We start from the raw sequence: 23,341 nt of genomic DNA, 5'->3' as shown, positions 1-23,341 counted from the left end.
CTGGGCATTGTCCCTCGATTCTCCTTTGTTGGTCATGAGTAAAGAAGTGCTCTGAGGAGCTCTAGGAGGGATCCATGCTGGATTTAAATCCCTCCATAAAAAGAAACCAGATCCACCCAAAAGTGCCACTGAGGCCTAAAAATGGATGATACCTGGGGCCTCGTATCAGAAGCACAAGGTTTTGCCTGTAATGCCTCTCTTAGTAGGGCTGTACCTCAGGAACTCAGGGCTTAGACCTTCTTACATTACCTCAAGCTTCCTGATGTGGGGAGCTATACAAGGCCCAAGGCAGTTGGACCCCATATTTACAGACCCAGTCCTTGAAGGTTTGCTAAAACGTACCCGCTGTGATGGGTGAAGGCTAGATTTTCTGTTAAATCTGCAAAATCTTGCGGCGAGGCCAAGATAAGGAAAGAAATACATTTTTTTCATTAAATAAGGAAAAATGTTGTCATGCCTTAAAATCTCCACTAGATGGAGTCTATGCACATACCTTACTCGGTTGTCTTTCACTGCTTGCTCAGTTTTATGCCTGGCTGTACAGCATGTGGAAGCAGATTTTCTGCAATGTAGGAAAAGCTGCAAAAGTATTTTTTTCTTCCCCTGATGGGACTAAAAGGTTTAGGGGGACAGCAGCGCTGTACCCCCCATTAAATTTCTCCCCTCCCCACGCCATGGGGGAGACGGAGGGTCCCGCTATTATACCGCTGAAGGTTTGTTACTGTGGCTGTATTTTTTTTTTTTCTTATTTTTTTTTTTTCTTATTTTTTTTTTTTTGCATGTCTGTGCCTTACTGTTGGAGGTTCTGCTGCAGCCCAACCTGTCTTCCTCGCCTGAATTACCAATTCACCAATTACCAATGGCAACTCAGGGTGAGCCATTAGAACAAATTGTTGGTGCAGCTGCCTCTCACATCTCAGCACCTGCATACGTGCCTGAAGAAACTCTTTCCTCCTCACTCCAGGGTCTGGAAGAAAGACTAGCGGCTTTAATTGCATCCTCCATTCAAATGGATAGGAAACATACTAGGTCACGCTCCCCTGCTTCAGCTTTACAAGGGGAACAGGGGGCACACAATGAGGTTCTACCCTCGCTCAATCAAGAAGAGCTTACCGATGATTTCTTCTACTGAGGAAACAATGGTAGATGAACCTTTTTCAGCATCTCAATCTGAAAAATTGCTGATACAAACTTACAGAGATGTTTCGTTCCTCTTTCATGCTGCCTCTAACAGAGTCTCGTACAAAGTGGCCTCTTCCTTAGGTTCCTTAAAACCTTCCCATCCTTTGCATGCATTTCCTGCGCAGGCATTGCTTGAACAGATTATCTTTTCGGAATGGGATAAACCAGATAAACATTTTCTCCTTCCTAAGAGGTTCTCGATTCTCTATCCTCTGGAGGAGAAATTCTCCAAAAATGGAAAGTACCAGCAATTGAAGCTGCGATTTCCAATGTGAATAATAAATTAAGTTGTCCTGTAGACAATGCACAGATGCTTAAAGATCCAACAGATAAGAAGTTGGAATCCCTACTAAAGTCTGCTTTTTCCATAGCAGGTGCCATCACCCAGCCCGCAGTCATCGCGATAGGCGTCTGCAATCGCTAAAGGACCAATTCAAACAGGCCCTTAGAGCTTCCTACAGAACAAGCTCAAGATTTGGCTCAACTACCTAAGGCATTATGTTTAGCCATAGATGCCATCAAAGACTTTATTCACCAGGCATCCCACCTCACGCTTATGCTTGTACATATGCGCAAAAAATCTTGTGGTTGAAAAATTGTTCAGCTGAAACACCATATAAAAACCTCCTAACAGGGTTCCCCTTTCATGGGGAGCGGCTATTTGGAGAAGACTTTTCAAGACAATTTCTGCTGGGAAAAGTACAATTTTACCGGTCAAAAGAAAATATAAACACCCTGCATTTAAACTGACTCTTTCCCCTGTGCCAGTGGCTTCTGCTTCTAGGCAGTGGCAACGGACTCCGCCGTCAGACTCTAGAGGAAGGACTCGGGGGCAGACCCAGGTAGGAAATCTGTAAAATGGAATCCTAAAGCCTCATCATGAAGAGGCAACCCCCCTCAACAAGGTGGGGGGGGAAGACATCTGCAATTTTCAGAAGTCTGGAAAAAGGAAATTCAGGACAGATGGGTAATTTCCACAGTAATGCTGGGGTACAAGCTGGAATTCCACGACATTCCACTGTCTCGCTTCTTGAAGCTGAAGATCCGCTCCTTTCGCATAGAGACAATCAGGTCAGTAGTTTCTATCCTTTAAGGAAGAGAACTTCTGGCATCAGTCGACATCAGGCATGCATATCTGCATGTCCCTATATTTCCTGCTCAGCAAAAATTTCTGCGGTTTGAGTTAGAACAGTAGCATTTTCATTTTGTAGCCCTTCCCTTCAGGCTAGCCACAGCACCTTGGGTGTTCAAGGTGCTGGCCCCACCTCTAGCCAGGTTAAAAGTTTGGGGTGGATTCTCAATCTAGAGAAATCTTCCTTTAATACCGCTAAGAAGGCTGGTGTACTTGGGTCTGATCATAGGTACAGCCCAGGAAAGGGTGTTCTTGCCTCAGGCAAAAATCAACTCCATAGGAGACCTGGTGTGGAGGGTCAGGTGAAATGGCAATCCCTCCTTTCGCCTCTGCATGAGGTTGCTAGGAACCATGGTAGCTTCATTCGTAGCAGTTCCCTATGCCCAGTTCCATTCAGGGTTGTTGCAAAACAGTATCCTGTCTGCTTGGAACAAAACAATTCAAGCTTTAGACGTGCCAATGCGGCTGTCCCCAAGAGTGGGCCAGAGCCTCACTTGGTGGTCATTAACCCAGAATCTGCTGAAGGGAAGATCTTTCAGACCAGTCATCTGGAAAGTGATAACGACAGATACCAGCCTTTCAGGCTGGGGATCAGTACTAGAAAAGACAACTGTCCAAGGACAGTGGGCAAGTACCGAAAGAAGCTTACCCATCAATATCCTAGGGATTTGGTCAGAAGTCCTGGTTCAAAAGGCCTGGACTTTCAGGTTACGGGATTGTCCTGTCAGGATTCAATCCAGCAATGCCACAGCTGTGGCCTACATCAATCACCAAGGGGGCACCAAAACTCTCTCAGCTCAGAGAGAAGTGAACTGTATTTTAATTTGGGCAAAAAGGCATGTTCCATGCCTTTCTGCAATCTTCATTCCGGGAGTAGAGAATTGGCAGGTGGACTACTTAAGTCAAAAATAATTAAAAAGTTAATTACAAACCTCCCTCTCTATAAAGTGCAAGTGCAAAATTAATAATCTATTATCACAAGAATAGTGAAAAATACTGAAACAAAAATCTATGAAAACACTAAAAAACTATAGTCCAATCGTGAAAACACCACATAAGTGTTGAGTGATTAAACAAATTGTCAATTTATATAAATGGTAGAGCTGCACAATCGTCAAGAATCGTTATCGCGATCTTGACTAAAGTGTTTCACAATTCTTTCTATGCAAAGAATTCTCTCTGCTCTTCTGAAGCCACAACCCTCAAAAGAAAGTAAGAGAAAAACTGGGCAATCTGCCAAGAATCAAAATATTCTTTATCAGTTGAACTGTATAAACATTGTAACAATTTGTCAATGGAATCGACTTTGTGTGAAAAAAGTTTAACCACTTAAACGCTAAAACTTTTTCTGACATTTTGCTGATTTCAAGTTAAAAAAATTTATTTATTTTTTGCTAGAAAATTACTTAAAACCTCCCAACATATTTTTTATATTGTGTATATGTGTGTATTATTTATTTTTATATATATATATATATATATATATATATATATATATATATAATATAAAATTTTTAGTAGACCCCCTAGAGAATAAAATGTCGCGCTGTATTTGCGCAGCAGTCTTTTAAATGCAATTTTTTTTTTTAAATAACTTTAATGAATTAAAAAGAGAGAACTGACCAGTAAAGTTGGCCCATTTTTTTTATTTTTATTTTTTTGTATAATGTGAAAGATTTTACGTTGCGAGAATAGTGTTTTTTTTTGTTTGTTTTTTCTAAGCAAAAAAAAAAAATCGTGATTCTCGTTTTGGCCAGAATCGTTCAGCTCTAATAAATGGTGTTCAAATAAGCAATCAAATCTGGATAGCTTCTGCGTAAAATCCTCTTAGTATTCAGCGATCATCAGAGGGGTTAATCTTCCACCACGGGTCACACAGCCTACTCACCAGAATGCAGTGACTCCCATGATAGGAGTCAGATGCTTAATAGAAAATGCCAGGAGGATTGTCATGACCACGGCTTAATCCAAATACTGTATATTCAAGAATTCTGTGTCTGCATGGACGCTGGATGGACTTGTTTGTGGAACCCTTGGTGCAGGATTGGTCAGTAAAAGACCATTAATGCCATAGATTGGGAGAAAGTAAAAAGTTCCCATAGTGAAACATGGCAAAACTGTATTCATTAAAATGAAGTAAAACTGCATAAAAATATGTATTGTATTGTACAGACAGTCGTACACAAAAAACGCTGCTGGAACTCAGCGTGACAAAGGCAGAAGTGGTGTGTCTTAAGTCGCCAGCAGTTATTCCCAGGGGAATGGTTTCTTCACCCTGACATATTTCGGGCTGTTTGTCAAAGATGGGGAAGTCCAGACGCGGATCTTCTAGCATCCAGGTTCAACACGCAGTTGGTCAACTTTGTGGCCAGAACAAGAGATCCATTTGCATGCGGAACTAATGCGTTATTGACCCCATGGGATCAGTTTTCACTTCTCTGCATTCCCCCCTATTCAGTTGCTGCCTCAACTTCTTTGCAGGATCAAGCTGGAAAGAAAGCCCCCCCAATCTGGTAGCACCAGCATGGTCCAGAAGGTCATGGTACGCAGAAATCGTAAAGATGGCAGTGGAGAGCCCATGGTCCCTCCCACTACAGCCAGATCTGCTCTCTCAAAGACCCATATTCCATCCTTCCTTACGGTCTCTAAACTTAACAGCTATTGAAACCCACATTCTAAAGAAACGTGTTCTTTCCGGGTCAGTTCTCTACCCTGATTAATGCTAGGAAGCCAGCTTCCAGAACTATATATTAGAGTCTGGAAGGCTTGCGTTTCCTGGTGTGAATCCAAGGGTTGGCACCCTCTGAGATAATCATAGGCAGAATTCCTGCCTTTCTACAATTAGGGGTAGAAATTAAATTGGCCTCAAGTACTATTAAAGGCCAAGTCTCAGCTTTATTGGTCTTGCTTCAAAGATGATGCGTCTTAATCTGCCCGTCAAACCTCCCTTGAACCCTTGGGACTTAAACTTAGTTTTGTCTGTGTTACAAAAACAGCCATTTGAACCAATACAACAGATTCCCCTAGTCCTTCTGACAAGGAAGTTGGTTTTTTTAGTTGCTATATCCTCAGCAAGGAGGGTTTCAGAATTGGGTGCTCTTTCTTGTAAAGAGCCAAATTTGATTTTTCATGAGGACAGAGTGGTGTTACGCCCTTGTCCAGGCTTTTTGTCAAAAGTAATTTCAGGTTTTCACCTGAACCAGCATATTGTCCTGCCATCATTTTTTTCCAAAACCATGTTCCAGGGAAGAAAAGTCGCTACATTGTCTTGATGTGGTGAGAGCAGTGAACACGTTTTTTTTGCTAGAAAATTACTTGGAACCCCAAACATTATAAGTTTTTTTTCCTAACACCCTAGAGAATAAAACGGTCATTGCAGTACTTTTTGTCACACCATATTTGCGCAGCGGGCTTACAAGCGCACTTTCTTTGGGAAAAAAAAATAAGACAACAGTAAAGTTGGCCCAGTTTTTTTATATTGTGAAAGATAATGTTACGCCGAGTAAATTGATGCCCAACATGCCGTACTTCAAAATTGCGCCCGCTCGTGGAATGGCGTCAAACTTTTACCCTTAAAAATCTCCATAGGCGACATTTAAAAAAAATTCTACAGGTTGTATGTTTTGAGGTGGTCTAGGACTAGAATTATTGCTCTCGCTCTAACGATCACGGTGATACATCACATGTGTGGTTTGACCACCGTTTTCATATGCGGGCGCTACTCGTGTATGCTTTAGCTTCTGCACGCAAGCTCAACGGGACAGGGCACTTAAACATTTTTTATTTTTTTTTACTGTTTAAAAATTTGGGTCACTTTTATTCCTATTACAAGGAATGTAAACATCCCTTGTAATAGAAAAAGCGTGACAGGTCCTCTTAAATATGAGATCTGGGGTCAAAAAGAACTCAGATCTCATATGTGGACTTAAATGCCATAAAAAAAATAAAAATAAATAAAATTGTCATTTGAAAAAATGACATTGAAAAAATGTGCCTTTTAAGACGTATGGGCGGAAGTGACGTTTTGACGTCGCTTCTGCCCTGCTATGGTATGGAGACTGGTGGGGGCCATCTTGGCCTCACTCGTCTCCATACCCAGCCACGGATAGGACCTGATCACCTCCTCCGCTGCCGACGGCTCCGGTAAGTGACAGAGGGCGCGGGAGGGGGGTGGCATTGATAACTGTGATCTCGTGACAAATCCGCTGCAGAAACCACCATTTTTTACCGAACCGCCACCTGAAGAGATGGATACCTCGGTTGTGGCAGCAGCTGCTGCCGTTACCGAGATATCCCTCTTCAAAAAAGGGGCGTACATAGTCGTGCGACGGTCGGTAAGTGGTTAAAGAAAACAGATTCGTAAGACTGTCTTATTTATTCTGCCTAAGAAAGAACAGGCAGCGTCGAAATCCACTGTTGCCAAGTGGATTCGGTAAGTGATAATTCAAACTTATGATTTAAGGGGTAAAATTCCCCCGTTTGAAGTTAAGGCACATTCTACCAGGTCGGTTAGTGCTTCTTGGGCAGTGCGTCATCCGGCCTCCATGGCTCAGATCTGTAAGACCGCAACTTGGTCTTCAATCCTTTTCTTGGAGTACATCATGGGACACAGAGGTCCCTCCCCTCTTTTTTGGGATACAAGTATCTTGCTTTGCTACAAAAACTGATGTGCTCCTGGTAGAAGGGAGGGCTTATATAGGGAGTAAACTTAATTAGGGTTTACCAGTGTCAACACCTGACTGTAGGCTATAACCCATTAAGTAATTACTTAGGGCTCTGTGTCACATGAGGTCTCCCTGTGCCGTCAAGCGTGTCCATCCACAGTGAGGAGCTGGCTTTCAGTCATCAGGAAGTGACAGTTGATACCCTCATCCAATATGGCAGCCCTGGAAACAGAGGGCTTATTCGACTCCTTGAGATAATACAGGAAGTGTGAAAAACTGAATTTTAGACCTGATCAAAGGGCATTATTTTGCATTTATTAAACAGATAAAATGAAATGCTTTCAATGGTTTATTAGACAGGGCAAATGGGAGCAAATTAGCAAAGTACATTGTTGGGGTACATATTGGGTTTAACCGTTTGCTTTGTAGGGAGCTTCTGTGTAGAGTTTATAAAAATAGACTAGGCTGCTTTAGCTGGGCCTTGGGCCCTGTTCACACTTTGCCTTTTAAACTGCATGCATGGCAAATGAACCTGAAGAAATGTTAACATGGATTTGCAGCCAAAAATATTTTCCTTGTTTTTGATAAGAGTGCAGTGGGTGACAGACAACGATAAAAATCTGGTGGTCATTTTTGCTTTCTTCTTCTGTATTAAAAAAGATTATTTATCGTGTCCTGTCTGGTGAACCTGTCACTTGAACATGATAGTTCTAACTAAGCCCTGAAAGCAGCAAACGCCCAACATAGGTTATGCTTTTTCCCTCCTTTGTTTCAAACTAACAATTTAAAAGGGTTTGGCTGGACATACTCTTTAAGTAGACAAGTGTTTTTAATTTTAGATGTGTAACTAAACATCACAGTGTGTGTTCTTCATGTATGAAATGTATGACAAAAAGTCTTTACCTCCTGCATGCCATCCAGTTTGCTTCTCTTTTGATTCTGCTTTGCTTCAATTCCTTACGTCTTTTGGGTGAAAATCTTACAGTAATGCACTTTCTGGGCAATTGCTTTATAGCTGTATAAATGTGTTAATGTTACTATGTATTTTCCTTCTAGGAAAGAAGCAACATAGATCCAACTCAGCCACGTCCCAACCCACCTGCGTTTGTGCAAGGAATGATCAGTGAGTAATTTTTTTAATTTTTTCTTTTATCATGTTAAATGTCAGTGTTGACATGCTACTTAAGCTTTTATGTAGTTTAGTAAATTTGTAAAAAAATAATCCACAGGACACATGACTGTAGTCATAGGCCATGAGTTAATGCAGGTTACCTTCAGGTGATTGGACACTGGTAAAAAAAAAAACATTGCTAGGGCCACCCCTAGCACACGCTTGTATAACCCACCTACTTTCTGAGGTTCAAATTTTAGACCATTGTCCTTAGGGGATGGACAATGTTCTACTTTTTTCAGTGTTTACTTTGGGGGACCAAACCTGGTCCTATTGTAGTAGGGCAGGCCTGTAATGTTTGCTTTGGGCAGGGGATACTGCATTAGGCGCTCCCCTTTACACATTGCTGCAATGAGTGTAATTGGCCTCAGGTTATGTGTCCGCCATAATGTCGCTGTCGCAATACAAAACACTGATCGCTGCCATTACTAGTAAAATAAAAATTATCAATAAAAAGATCCCCTATTTTGTAAACGCTGTAACTTTTGTGCAAACCAATCAAATGCTTATTGCAAAATTTTTTTTACCAAAAATATGTAGACAAATACATATCAACCTAAACCGAGGGGAAAAAACTTGTTTTTTTCCAAAATTTATGCAATATTTTTTTGTTTATAGCGTAAAAAATAAAAACTGCAGAGGTGATCAAATACCACCAAAAGAAAGCTCTATTTGTGGTGGAAAAAAAGGATGACAATTTTATTTGGGAGCCACGTCGCCCAACCGCGTAATTGTCAGTTAAAGCGACGCAGTGCAGAATTGCCAAAAGTGCTCTGGTCAGGGAGGGGGTAAATTCTTCCAGGGCTGAAGTGGTTAATAACATGCATACCACATTTTACTAATCTTCCTCCAGCTTTTTGCTACAGACAGTGTCTCCACAGCCCAAATAAGCTCCTATAGACATGAAGAGGCTAGAAAAATCATATATTGATATGTGTATATCTCAGCTACAGCTTCTTTCAGGAGGACAGATGTTCCTGTTTTGTAATCCCAGATCGATTTAATATTTCCACCTTTCCACAACCTCTGCATGGTTCAAACAGACAATCTTCCAAGGTTATGTTCTTCAAGATGATTGCTGTGGCCTAATGTTATGCCAGCTTTTCAATGGCACTGCCATTTGGACTATCATCTGCCCCCAGATTATGCACATGCATACTTACACTGCTGCTTGAGCTCCAATCGCTCTATGATTAAGCCCTGAAAAGGAAAAAAAATGCATCTGAGTTGTGTTCTACAGGTGGAGAACAGGATCCGGAGCCATCTTTTACCCATATCCTTTACATTTATGCACCAGAGTCTGTGTGCAGATGGCTACCATTTTGTTGACGTTTACTGGAGCCTTACAAGCCGATTCTGTCTCTTGCACCAGTCTGTCTATTGGCCAGTGTAACTATAGGCAAACCTTTTTCTTTTATTAAATTCGGAAAGGGAAAGTTATAACCCCGTATATAAAAAAAATTCACCATCTTTGTCCCATTGCAGAGATTTCCCTTCACTCTCTGTCTCATAACCAAACAGGTGAGAACAAATCCCAGGGAATTCCTTAGGGACCCCCAGGTCACCAGAACTAGTGTCCTCATTGGAAGATGTCCCCTCTATTACTTTTTTTACTTTCAATGATGGTAAACAGGACAAAGAGTGTTCTAATGCCTCTGCACTCTGTCTAAAACAATAAAAAAAAGTTTTGCCTTTAATTATACTTTACATGTTCTCAAGGAACAGGTTTCAACCTTATTGATTGTGTTTCAGAAGCCTTTGGTTGTTCTGAGTGTCTCATAAAACAAACCCCCCATTACAGCATCCTGTGCTTCCTTGGTATCAAGACTTTGTTCTCTGTCCTTCAGAAACTACCATTTGAACCTCTTAGGGGACTCTATTGATCTCTTCTGCTTAGTGGCCACCTTGGTGGCTGCCACATCTGTAAAACATGTTTCCTTGTTAGCGGCTCTCTTGTAAAGGGCCCTTTCTAATTCTTTGCAAGGATAAAGTGGTCTTGTGCCCCAAGCACTCCTTTTAAAGAATATGTAAGCCCATCATTTCATATTCCAGATATGTGCCTTCTGTACTATGTACTTGTATGAAAAAGTATCCTGTTGTTTCTGCTGCTTCCTTTTTGTGAAATACTTGATGCTCCTGCCAGTCACTCTGCTTCCCTATTAAAAACCGACCGCACTAGACATGAGAGCACAGCTTAGTCAATTCTCTAGCTGTGCTGAGAACTCAGCCTTTTCTCCTTCAATGATCAGACATACACACGTATGTTGTTGCCCACCCCAAGTTTCCTTGCTTAGGGTCTATAAATATCCAGCCTGTGTTCTTCTGTACTTTACGTTTAAAGATAAAATAATTTGTCTTTTTTTGGTAATTTTCCTATCTTGGAGTACAGGCCACCCTCCCCTCTGTTTCTGTATTACCCTGCAATGCTTGCTAAAAAAACTAAAAACTCAAAGGAATGGGGTAGGGTTAGAGTATGCCTGGAGAGCATGCTCAGCAAATCTTTTACATGAAGCTAGCAGCCTATAATACAGAGCCTATGAATATCCAGACCATGTCCTCTATGGTACTGCCAAGATTTGGAATTTATTACCCCCAGCCTCTGGTCAGTGAAAGGAGAAGTGGTCGACTCATTAGCCCACCCCTTTGTCCCTTTCTCTCTCCTCCTCACAGTAGAATTATTGTTAAAACATGAGTAATGCAGTCAAAGTGGCTTTTTGTTCTGCTCTCTCTCTCCCAGTTTGATCTCTGCCATTCAGGAGTAATACCCAATTGAAATTCAGGTGCTTACATTTACGCTCAAGAATGCACTTAATGTGGAACTAAACCCATCAATTTAATGATTTCCCAAAACCGTTACATTCAATACATACCTTAATTTATAACTATCATGGGTTTGTGCTTACAACCAAAGGCCAAGCCATCAAGTGGTTGGCATCTTAACTGATCACACATCCACTACTATGGCAACTACAGGTCAGTCGGAGAAGATGGCAGCTTCCTTGGCTGTAAAGAATAATAGGGTTTAGTTCCGCTTTAATTATTAGTATTTTTTTTTTTTTTTTTTTTAATGAATACTGGTTTTGTTGATTTTTTGTTATCTACCTCCTACTCAGCTATAAGTATGTTAAAGTCAAAATCCAAATGAATTGCAGTTACATTTTTTTTGAAGTACTGTATATCTGTATTTTTGCCTCAAATTGCAGTTGTGTACAAACAAAAAAACAGCAGTGTGCATGTGTTGTCACATTTCATGAGAATGTGTACAGAGTTGCAAAGGACAATTTGGACGTAATAATTCTTCTCCATATTACAGATGAAGCAGACCAGCGCCAATATGAAGAGTGGCTCTTACACACACAGCAGCTCTTGCAGATGCAGTTGAAAGTCTTGGAGGAACAAATTGGGGTTCACCGCAAGTCCCGAAAAGCTCTGTGTGCTAAACAAAGGACTGCAAAGAAAGCAGGCCGAGAGTTTCCAGAGGCAGATGCAGAGAAGCTGAAATTAGTTACTGAGCAGCAAAGCAAGATTCAGAAGCAACTGGACCAGGTGAAGTGTTTAGTTTTGATTTTTAGCTTTGACTATACAAGGAAGGGATCAATTTTTCTAAATAAAATAAATTTTAGTAACCTGCAAATCTGAGCTTAGATGACGTCTTTGTATTCATCATAAAACGGCGCACTCGCAACCTGGTCCTGAGCTCCGTGGCCTGCGGGACCCGATCACCTCCGGTGTCCCACGATCGGGTCACAGATCATGCTTCCTAGTGAGGCTGCACTGATCGTCTGTTTCCTGCTATAGGGAAAGACTATCCAGTGACGTCACACTCCAAGCCACACCCCCTACAGTAAAAAAAACACACACACTTAACTCCTACACTGCCCCCTAGTCGTTAACCCCTTCACTGCCAGTGACATTTTTACAGTAATCAGTGCATTTTTAATCGCACTGATCGCTGTATTAATGCCAATGGTCCCAAAAATGTGTCAAAATTGTCAGACGTGTCTGCCATAATGTCGCTGTCACAATAAAAATCGCTGATGGCCGCCATTACTAGTAAAAATAAATTAATAGAAATGCCATAAAACTATCCCCTATTTTGTAGACGCTATAACTTTTGCTCAAACCAATCGATAAACGCTTATTGCTATTTTTTTTACCAAAAATATGTAGAAGACTACGTATCGGCCTAAACTGAGAAAAGTTTATAGCGCAGAAACATAAAAACCGCAGAGGTGATCAAATACCACGAAAAGAAAACTCTATTTGTGAGAAAAAAAGGACGCCAATCTTATTTGGGAGCCACGTCGCACGACCGCGCAATTGTCAGTTAAAGCGAGGCAGTGCCGAATCGCAAAAAGGTGCTTGGTCCTTTAGCTGCAAAATGGTCCGGGCTTAAGTGGTTAAACTAGGTAGGCTGGTGTTTCACTCATTCATATACATATTTTTCAGTTTTTTGGTAAACATAGGCGCTCCCCCCTATTTTATTTCAATTGTACTAGTGTCATTTGGACCTCTCTATAAAAACATTCTTTTGTTCATTGAAGGACACAGCATCTGCATCTTGGGTTATATCGCCCCTTTAGGAGAGGACTAGGCAAAACATGTTAAAAACAACAAAACTGCACAGTACCACCCAGGGGGCGGTCCTACTGGCTATAACCCCTCACACTGCATCCAGCAGCTCCATTTTTTTCTGCCTAGTATAGAAGGACCTGGATCCCGATGGGACCATTGGTCCTGGGAATTTTTTCTTCTTTCTGCATTTTTGATTCCTGCGAGCTATAATCAACGGCTGGGCGACAGGCTGGACAATCTAGATCCTTATAGTCTCCCCAGCCTGGCCATCGAACGGGAGCAGACCTTAGATACGCGCTGGGTCGGCCACGACATGCCCCGTCTGATCCAGGGGCGGCCGGTGAGCTATATGCTCTGGGGCACACATGATCGGGCTACTGCTGTCCGTGTGCTGTGGCAGATAGCCACCCCCTACTGCTCGGGTTATGGGTCTGTCCGTGGAATCCAGCAGTCCCTACAGGAGGGGGGCAAGTATGGTTCCTCCTGTCTTGGCAGGATGGAGCAGCTGAGCATTCCCTGGGAGGTCGACTAGGGGGTCTCTCAATCTCCCTTCTCTCCCTGTCCCTTCCCTCCTCCCCATGCTATGGGCCGCTGTGTGACTGGGCACATGGGGGCACGGTACATGTACCTGGCTGGGAGGGCTCCAGGTCCTGGCAGGGGACTGCGTTGGGGGTCCACTAAGTCCACTAAATGTCCCTAAGGTCAAGATGAATATGCTGTGTCTGTCAATGAACGCTAGAGAAAATAGGATTTTTGTACTCACTGTAAAATCCTTTTCTCTGAAGTTCATTGACTGACACAGCACCAACCCCTCCTATTTATGTTTGTACTGCTTTTGATGAACTGAACTGAGCTGCTGGATGCAGTGTGAGGGGTTATAGCCAGTAGGACTGCCCCCTGGGCGGTACTGTACAGTTTTGTTGTTTTAACATGTTCTGCCTAGTCCTCTCCTAAAGGGGCGATATAACCCCTAAGGTCAAGATGAAGATGCTGTCTCCGTCAATGAACTTTAGAGAAAAGGATTTTACGGTCAGTACAACAATCCTATTTTTACTAACTGGACCTTCCATACATTTTAATTCCATATGCCTGGTATACTCAATTACAAATCTATCTGAATCACACATTTTAAATGAACAATAAAACACAGTAGTGGGATTTTAACAATGAATATAAAACATGAATTGGTTACTAGTGCCTACATTTGATTCTTCTTAGTGGTCAAAAATTGAAATGGTAATTTAAAAGAAAAATATAGTATGAAATGTAATACAAATGAACACATGTCCTCAGAGCTACTCTTAAGGACCAATGGTTATATATGAAATCATATTAATGGTAAGTAATGACCAGAGGCAGCTTTGTGAATACAGCTGCAAGGCGTGTTTCGGGGGCTGGCCGAAAGGCGTTCCTGATTGGTCACAGCATCCTTGCCAGTTCCACTGACCGCTTACAGGAGTTCCGCAGCTGCTTTTTGTATCCCTGCAATGGGTCCCGCGTTCCAGTTATCCAGGCGGCTCTGATCATGACAGGATCATCTCTGGTCAGCTGTGGACTCACACATCCTGTTTACATGCCTACCACTAACACCCCTTTCACTCCAGGGCGTTTTTCAGGCGCTATAGCGTTAGAAATAGCCCCTTCAATCCGCCCTGAAGAAGCTGCACCATTGTGTGTAGTGTGAAAGCCCCGAGGGCTTTCACACTGCAGCGGTGCGCTGGCAGGACGTCAGAAAAAGTCCTGCCAGCAGCTTCTTTGGAGCGGTGTGTTTACCGCTCCTCCACCGCTGCTCCCCATTGAAATCAATGGGGCAGCGCTGTAATACCGCTGGCAAAACGCCGCTATTGCGGCGTATTGCTGGCGGTTTTAACCCTTATGCGGCCGCTAGCGGGGGGTAAAAGCGCCCCGCTAGCGGCCGAAGTGCGCAGCAAATCCGGCGGTAAACCGCCGCTAAAAATAGCGGCGTTTTACCGCCGACGCAATTGGCGGTGCGGTGTGAAAAGGGTCTTAGACGTTTTATGAGTGCATATTATTCAATAAAACCATGCTGCATTAGCAGCTGCTTGGTGCTTCCGTCTCCCCTCCCTTTGCCTCTTTTATAAAATAGCCTAAAAATTAGATTAAAAAAATTGTAAATGATGAGTTCACCTTTTAAAAAAAAATAAAAAGCATATTCTTTATGGGAGGTTTCTCTGGTTTTATTAAATTCTCTCTAGTGTTCATAGACCATATTTATTCCTCAGAGGTTGTTGCTTAGGATCTTTACTATGAAACAACTGAAAATGTTTGAATAAATTTTTTTTGTGCCCCTTGTATTGGTTGTGTTCCTCCAACCTAACATGAAGTTGTACATACTAGAGTTTTAAATTCTAGATTTTCTGTAGGATTTTGATTGTTTTAACTTTTTTTATTTTTCTAAATAGGTGCGCAAACAACAGAAGGAGCATACAAATTTAATGACCGAATACCGGAATAAGCAGCAACAACAACAGAGCTGTGGTGTACTTCCCAGTAGTCCCAACCAGAACTCTCGGGTTTTAACAAAGGCTCCAGGTCAAATGATTGCTGGACATAGTATGCAGCAAGCATCTGCCATGTCGCACAACCAACTTGTTGGACAAGCTGGAGGTCTGCGTGGTCTGCAGACAAATTTAGCCATGCAAACACAGCATGGAACTTCTTTTGTGAAGTCTGTGTCTCAACAACATCAAGCTCAAGGAAATAACCCAGCTCTTCCTGGAACCTCCAGTGGTTTCTACTCAACGGCTCCAAATCTGCAAGGTCTCACCTCTGAGCAAAGGATGATCCAAGAGCGTCAGCTTCAACAGCAAAGACTACAACTAGCCCAGAAGCAACAGCAACACCAAAATTTCCCACTGTCTCCTCAGAATAATTTATCTCAAGCAATGTTAGCCAAGCAGCACGGACTGATGAGCAATTCTCATGGGCTGGTGGTACAGCAAACAGCTTCTCAAACGTCGCAGACCCTTATAGGTCATCCTCAGGCATCTGTTTTACAACATCACACAGCTCAACAGAGACAGATGTTAATTGCGCAGCAGCGGGTTTTGGGATCTTCACCAATGGCTCAGCAACAAAATATTGTAGGGCCTCGTCTTGTTTTGTCACAGACTCAACAGAACTTGGTTGGAGTATCTCCTCATATGCAGCAGCAAACAGTTCTAAGTCAAGGAGGCAATACGTTATCGCAACTTCCAAGTACAGGACAGATGCAGCCCACAAACCAAAACCTCCCAGGTCATCCACAAAGTGTTCACACTCAGCAAATTATGAATTCTAAGGATATATCCATGACTGATGCCTCACTGCTTCAAGAGGGTACACTTGAAACTCAAATACAGCAACAACAGCAAACTTCAAGCACAGGAATTCCAGATCCTAATGAGTCACAGTCTCAAGAACAGTTAAGCCAGAATTCTTTGGGATCCCTGAGCCAAGAGTCAGATTTGCAGCCTTTGAAGTTATCAGGTGATGGGCAGCAGATAAACCAGTCTTCTGAACAGGAGCAGACTCTATTCAATTCAACAAGCCCATTGCAGCAGTCTGTAAGGCAGCAGCAGAATGTTATCCTTTCTCCTCAACAACAAAGCCTTGGGACTCAACTACCAAATCCTCCTCAACAAGCTCTCAGTCAGGAGAACACACACATGCCTTCTGCGACATCACAACAAACAAGTGTAATTCAGATGCAGAACACACTAGGACAAAATCCTGTACAAGGACCGGGAAATGAACAGGCCAAACCTAATGTTGGACAACTCCTCTCACAACCCCTAGGTCAGCAAAGACCAAATCTAAGTGGGCAACAGGCTCCTTATGCTGCTAACCTGATGACTTTGCAGAACACCCAGCTCATGGCACAAATAAGGGCTCAGCTGCAGAGTATTATTGCAAAAAATCCCCAGCTGAGACACTTGACACCCCAACAATTGCACCAGTTGCAAGCCATATTGATTCAGCGACACCAACAGGCCCAGGCCCAAGCTCTTAGACAAGCTGCACAACAAGATAATGTGCAGTCTGTGGCATCACATGCTGTATTGTCAAATGGCACCCCTGGTAGTCAGACTCCATCTAGAGGTGTTTTCTCAGGTCAACAAGTTGGAACGGTTGGGGCTGAACAATTACATTTTACAGAGGATAGCGCTTCTGTAACTGTACAGAAAATGGCACCAGAAAACACTGCTGAAATGCCACAGGCAAATGAACTTGATCGGAGCGCCTTGTTAAAATCTCCAGGTGTCGTAAGACATGTTGGCCAAAACCAAGAATCTTCTGCTGCTGCCCAGCATGCTCAGACTACAGCAAGCTTACGTCACTTGACCCAGCAACCTCCACCTCAATATAGAATGCCACAGCAAGTATCCTCCAATCAGCAACAGATGCCACAATATCAAATGCAACAGCAAGTACAACAACATCCACTTCAACAGAATACAGCTCAGCTGCAGCAGACACAGCAGGTTCAGACACTTCAGCAAATACAAGCACAGCCTCAGACAACGCAAATGCAGCAACACCAAATACAGCAAGCTCAACAAGTCCAACATCAGTTGCAGCAATCCCAACAATTCAAGCAGCAACAGTTGCAGCTTCAGCAAACACAGCTAGTACAACATCAGATTCCACAAACCCCACCACAGCGTCCACAAGTGCAATTGCAACATTTACAGCAAACACATCAAAACCAGATTACACAAATGCAGCAGACTCAGCAGCAAGTACAACATCAGGTGCAAGCACAACCCCTGCAGCAAATTCAGTCTCCCCAGCAAGCACTGCAGCTGCAACAAGCTCAACAGCAGCAGCTTCAGCAGTTAAAGCAAACCCAACAACAGCTTCAACAGTTTCAACAAAGTCATCAGCAGACTCAGCCATCCATACAAACACAGCAGCAAATTCAGCCATCACAGCAGGCACAACAAATCCAACCAGTGTCACAACCTCAACAAATGCAACAAATGATCCAGACACAGCAGCAGCCACAACAAACATCACAACAAATTCAACAGCAGATTCAGCAGCTGCAGCATCAACTGCAGCAAATTCAGCAATTGCAAACACAACAACTTCAGCAGTTGCAGCAAGCACAGCAAACACAACCATTGCAGCAGTCACAGCTTCAGCAGTTGCAACAGGCACATCAGCAACTCCAGCAATTACAGCAACAACAGCAGCAGCAACTTCAACAGTTGCAGCAAGTTCAACAGCAGCAGAAGCTCCAGCAATTGCAGCAGGTTCAACAACAACTACAGCAACTACAGCAATTGCAGCAAACTCAGCAGCAGCAACCATTGCAACCCACACAGCAGCAGCAGCAACAGCAGCTCCAGCAATTGCAACAGACTCAACAGCAGCATCTTCAACAGTTACAGCAAAACCCACAACAATTGCAACTGTTACAGCAACAACTCTTGCAACAAGCACAGCAGCAACAGCAAATACAACAACTTCAACAAAAACAGCAACAGGTACAGCTTGCTCAGCAAACACAGCAGGTTTTAGATACACAACAATTGCAGCAAATGCAGCAATTACAGCAAACACAACAGCAACATCATATGCAACAGATGATCCAAACACAGCAACAAATGTTGCAACAGTCACCCCTACAGCAGGTTAAGCAACATCTATTGCCACATTTGCAGCAAACTACATCTCCAGCTCAGCAACATTTGCAAGGGCAACAAAAACCCCAGTTGGATGCAGCTACACTGCAGAGTGAGGGACAGCAGGAATTGACTCAGTTGCCACACCTACTTCAGCTTCCATTGTCACAGCAAGCAGAAAACAAGCAGCAAGATGTACAGCATCCTCAACAGACTGATATTGCACAACAAACTGATCAGATGCTTGAATCCCAAAGCAAAGAGCCAACCCAATCAGGGGAACAAAATCTGGTGCAACAACTGCCACAAAATGAAACACAACAGACTCCGCAATTACAGGGACAGCATCTGTCACTGTCATCTTACCCAGGGTTGCCACAACAGATTACTAGTCAGCAACAGCATTTGCAACATGTCCAACATGCACAGCAGCAAACGCAGCAGGCATCTCATTTGCAGCAGAGTTCACAGAGTCAAGCAGTGCCACAAATCCAGCAACAGCCACAGACTCAATCAACTACAGTGTTACCACAGTTTCAGCACCAGGTACCACAACAGCAGCCTCAACAGTTGCAGACGCAAAACAAAAACACACAGATACAACTGCAACAACTTCAGAATATAAAAGTACAACAGCAGCTTATACAACAAGTAGCAACACAGAACCCACAACAGATTCAACAAATGGGACAAGCACAAAATCAAATGCAGCAGTTACAACTGAAACAGCAAGCTCACCATAAACAAGCTATGCAAATGCAATTGCAGCTACAGCAGGCACAGCTACAGTTAACTCAGCAGCAGTCGCATGATGTAAAAGGTCAGTTGCAGCAAAGTGTAGTTCAGGTGCCGCAGAGGCAACAAACGCAGCCTCAACAGTCTTCTCAAGGTCAGCCCCATACTGTTCAGCAGTTGAAACAAAAAATGCAGCAACAGAAGTTACAGCAGTTTCAGCAAGTGCAACACATCCTGCAGCTGAAACAGCAGATGCTCAATCAGCCACCCCAGAGACAGCTTCAACTACAGCAGCAGCTTCAAATGCATTTACAGCAGCTACGTCAGCAGCAAGCACAGTTACAACTTGAGAGCTTACAGGAGCCAAAGAAAGAGCCTCCTGATCCGCCTGCTCCATGTTCGGGAACCGCACCAGCCTCACAGCCAGAGAGTCAGAGCAGTTCCCCAGAACAACTTATTCAGCCTTCTCAGCCTAGCACTGATTTGCCTGAATCAACATCCAGCCAGAACCAAAATTCAGAATCTCCACTCTCTAGTACACCAACTGTTGCTGAAAATGAAACCGCAGTTCCGGTCACTGATGCACCAGTTATTAAATCTACAGAAGTGACAGACTGTGACACTGCTACCAAGGAATCCAAAGGTACTGAATCTCCCAATGAGGCTGTTGGCCAGTCAGGCCCTGATGACACTGAGGACATGCAGATAAAGACATCTTCTCAGGAAGAAAGCATGGAAACTGAAGATCAGACCAAACAAGAAATTGTTACAAATCCTCCACAAGAAAACCGTCCGTGCGAAAGGACGCAGGCACCTAAGCCTCTTAAAGAAGAGTCTGTGGAGGAAGGTGTTTCTGGTAGTCAGGACCTAAAATGTGAAGCAAATGGTGATCCAGCATCTGTTGGAGCCAAAGGAGAGGCCGGGCATCTCTTGCTGCAGAAACTGCTCCGTGCTAAGACTGTGCAGCTTGCTTCACAGCGCTCTGCAGAAGGCATTCATACAGACATCAATGGACACATAGACAGCAAATTGGCAGTTTTGGAGCAGAAGTTAGCAGCACCTCGCAATAAAGACGTAAGTTTACTTTTTATCATTTTGTTGATCATTGACTTAAGGTGTAGTTTAAAAGTTCCTAGAGCACTCTTGCTGTCGGTTTGCTCTTTCTGTGCTTTTGACATGAATGGGAGAATTCATCTACATAGGACAACAGATGTGCAAGCAGAAATAGTATATTTTCACAGATGTTGCATATCTCCTTTCAAGCAAAGTTTTTCATTTTACTGGAGTAGTTATATATATATATATATATATATATATATATATATATATATTATGGAATAGATCAGAACCGTAGTCGGGCTCAGATTAGATGTCGGCTGCTGCTCCTAATTATAAAGTGTAGATGTACATGCATGTTGGGAGTAATCACACTGACGTCTGCTCAGTTCAATTACTACCTCATCTCAATTTATTGCAGGGTGGTGCCCACCGTTTTATACACAACAAACAATAGAGTATATGTCACTACTATGTAAATGTGGGCCTTGCCTAAAAGGTACATCTTAATGGCTGAAATACAGGAAGAATGCAGGAACTTGAAGCTTGGTTGTCGCTTGTTCTCTTTACTTCCTCACTCCTCCAGGGTATAGTCGACAGGGTGCAGGTGCCATCTTAGTCCCGAGCAAAGCTAAGCTGTATACTATATAATAATTAAGGAGTTGCATAGAAACATGTATGAAAATAGGCATTTTCTAATTATCCATTATGTTCATTACATGCCTTCACACGCACACATAGATCTATTTCCCATTCAATACATACATCCATACTAGAAAATTGTAGTAATACGCTGTATACACTTGCATAAGACAATGCAATAAAAAGCTTTAGTGAACCTGTTCTCGTGTCTGTATTGTGTATATACAACAGTTACAGTGCATCCGGAAATTATTCACAGCGCTTCACTTCCACATTTTGTTATGTTATAGCCTTATTCCAAAATGGATTAAATTTGTTATTTTCCTCAAAATTCTGCAAACAATACACCATAATGACAACGTGAAAACCCTTTGTTTGAAATCTTTGCAAATGTATTAAAAAAAAAAAAAAAAAAATCACATTAGTACAAGTATTCACAGCCTTTGCTTAATACTTTGTTGAAGCATCTTTGGCAAAAATTACAGCTTCAACTCTTTTTGTGTATGATGCTCCAAGCTTGGCACACCTATTTTTGGGCAAATTTTCCCATCCTTATTTGCAGGACCTCTCAAGTTCCATCAAGTTGGATGGGGAGTGTCGGAGCACAGCCATTTTCAGATCTCCCCAGAGATTTTCAATTGGGTTCAAGTCTGGGCTCTGGCTGGGCCACTCAATGACACTCAGAGTTGTCCTGTAGCCACTCCTTTGTTGTCTTGGCTGTGTGCTTAGGGTCGTTGTCCTGTTGAAAGATGAACCTTCGCCCCAGAGGCCCAGAGCGCTCTGGAGCAGGTTTTAATTAAGAATGTCTGTGTACATTGCTGCATTTCTTTCCCTCGATCCTGACTAGTCTCAGTTTCTGCCACTGAAAAACATCCCCACAGCCTGATGATTCCACCACCATGCTTCACTGTAAGGGTGGTATTGGCATGGTGATGAGCAGTGCCTGGTTTCCTCCAGACATGACTCTTGCCATTCAGGCCACAGAGTTCAATCTTTGTTTCATCAGACCAGATATTTGTTTCTCACAGTCTGAGAGTCCTTCAGGTGACTTTTGGATAATTTCAGGTGGGCTGTCATTATGCATTTTACTGAGAAGTGGCTTCTGTCTGGCCACTCTTCCATACAGGCCTTATTGGTGGTGTGCTGCAGAAATGGTTGTTCCTGGAAGGTTTTCTTCCCTCCACAGGGAAACTCTGGAGCTCTGTCAGAGTGACCATCGGGTTCTTGGTCACCTCCGTGACTAAGGCCCCCCTCCCCCCCTCTGTTTGGGTGGACGGCCCGCTCTCGGAAGAGCCCTGGGGGTTCCAAACTTCTTCCATTTACAGATGATGGAGGCCACTTTGAGACCTTCAATGCTGCCAAAATGTTTCTGTAACTGCCCTGATACAATTCTGTGTGCGAGAACTACAGACAATTGGACGTCATGGCTTTGTTTGTGCTCTGACAATCACTTGTAATTGTGGGACCTTTTATATAGACAGGTGTGTGCCTTTCCTAATCTTGTCTGGTCAACTGAATTTAGCACAGATGGACTCCAAGTTGTAGTAACATCTGAAGGATGATCAGTGGAAACAGGAATGCACCTGATCTCAATTTTTAGTATCATTTTTTTTTAAATATTTATAAATTTGCAAAGCTTTCAAATAAACTTCTTTCATGTTGTCATTCGGGGGTATTGTTTGTAGAGTTTTGAGGAAAAAAAAGAATTTAATCTTATTTTGGAATAAGGCTGTAATATAACAAAATGTATAAAAAAGTGAAGCGATGTGACTACTTTCCGGATGCGCTGTAATTGTATAGGCAGAAAGCAAGTTCAATGGTAATAAAATTGCATCAGGCGGACAAGCTGCACAGAAAGTAGGAGACCTAGAAGGAACAAGGACAATAAAGAAAAGGTCCCAAGATGGAAAGAAAACCATAGACCAGGTTGGTGATGTAAATTATTATTTTTTGTTTGTTTTTAAGGACCCTTGTGCAAAAAAAGCTGTACCAAAGCCAAAAAGGACACAGAAGACTAATGAAAAAGTACCAAATTCTCGTAAAAAGATAAGGCGAGAGGACAGCTTAAAATCTCCAGATGCTATCGTGAAGCAGCTAAAACAGGTAAATGTAATATTGTCTTAGTCAGACTTGACCCATTGTATATGAACATTCATACTTCACACTCTGAGGAACCCCGGAGATGGCGTTATTGCTATTCTGGTATCCGGTACATTCCCTTGTTTCTCCATACAAGGTGGGAATTCCTTTTCAGTGTGATGCTGTCTATTTCAATTTCTTTCTCATTCATTAAATCGTGCAGAAAGTCTTTTACCTACGGGTTATACTGCCATCTACCCAAGGATTGGAGACTTGCAAACTGTAGACCAGACTTGAATAACCCCTCATTCTACCAGCATGCCTATTTGTTGCTGGTGTCCTATGAGAACCGATGTCGCTTCAGCTCTGCTGTGTGAAAAACTAACTTATTTTTCTTCATAGTACAGTACAGGACAGTCTGTGAATCATAACCAATGGGTTATATGCTGCACCTTCAGGTGAGTGGACCAAACCA

General features: G+C 42.7%; 1 protein-coding gene across 2 annotated transcripts in view; it reads left to right on the top strand.

Moving 5' to 3' along the window:
* Positions 1-23,341, top strand: part of KMT2D (lysine methyltransferase 2D) — a 210,520-nt gene that overhangs the window by 149,865 nt on the left and 37,314 nt on the right. For both annotated transcript variants that reach the window (XM_077483335.1, XM_077483334.1), the window contains 4 exons: positions 8,035-8,101; positions 11,463-11,695; positions 15,148-20,163; positions 22,753-22,890. In XM_077483335.1, the coding sequence (XP_077339461.1) occupies positions 8,035-8,101; positions 11,463-11,695; positions 15,148-20,163; positions 22,753-22,890 (5,454 nt within the window). The remainder of the gene's footprint in view (positions 1-8,034; positions 8,102-11,462; positions 11,696-15,147; positions 20,164-22,752; positions 22,891-23,341) is intronic.

This window comes from Lithobates pipiens, unplaced genomic scaffold (genome assembly GCF_037356315.1).
Source record: "Lithobates pipiens isolate NorthernLeopardFrog02 unplaced genomic scaffold, aLitPip1_a1.2 Scaffold_16, whole genome shotgun sequence".
Taxonomy (NCBI): Eukaryota; Metazoa; Chordata; class Amphibia; order Anura; family Ranidae; genus Lithobates; species Lithobates pipiens.
Note: the sequence above shows the minus strand (reverse complement) of the source record. Positions and strands in the feature narration are given on the sequence as shown.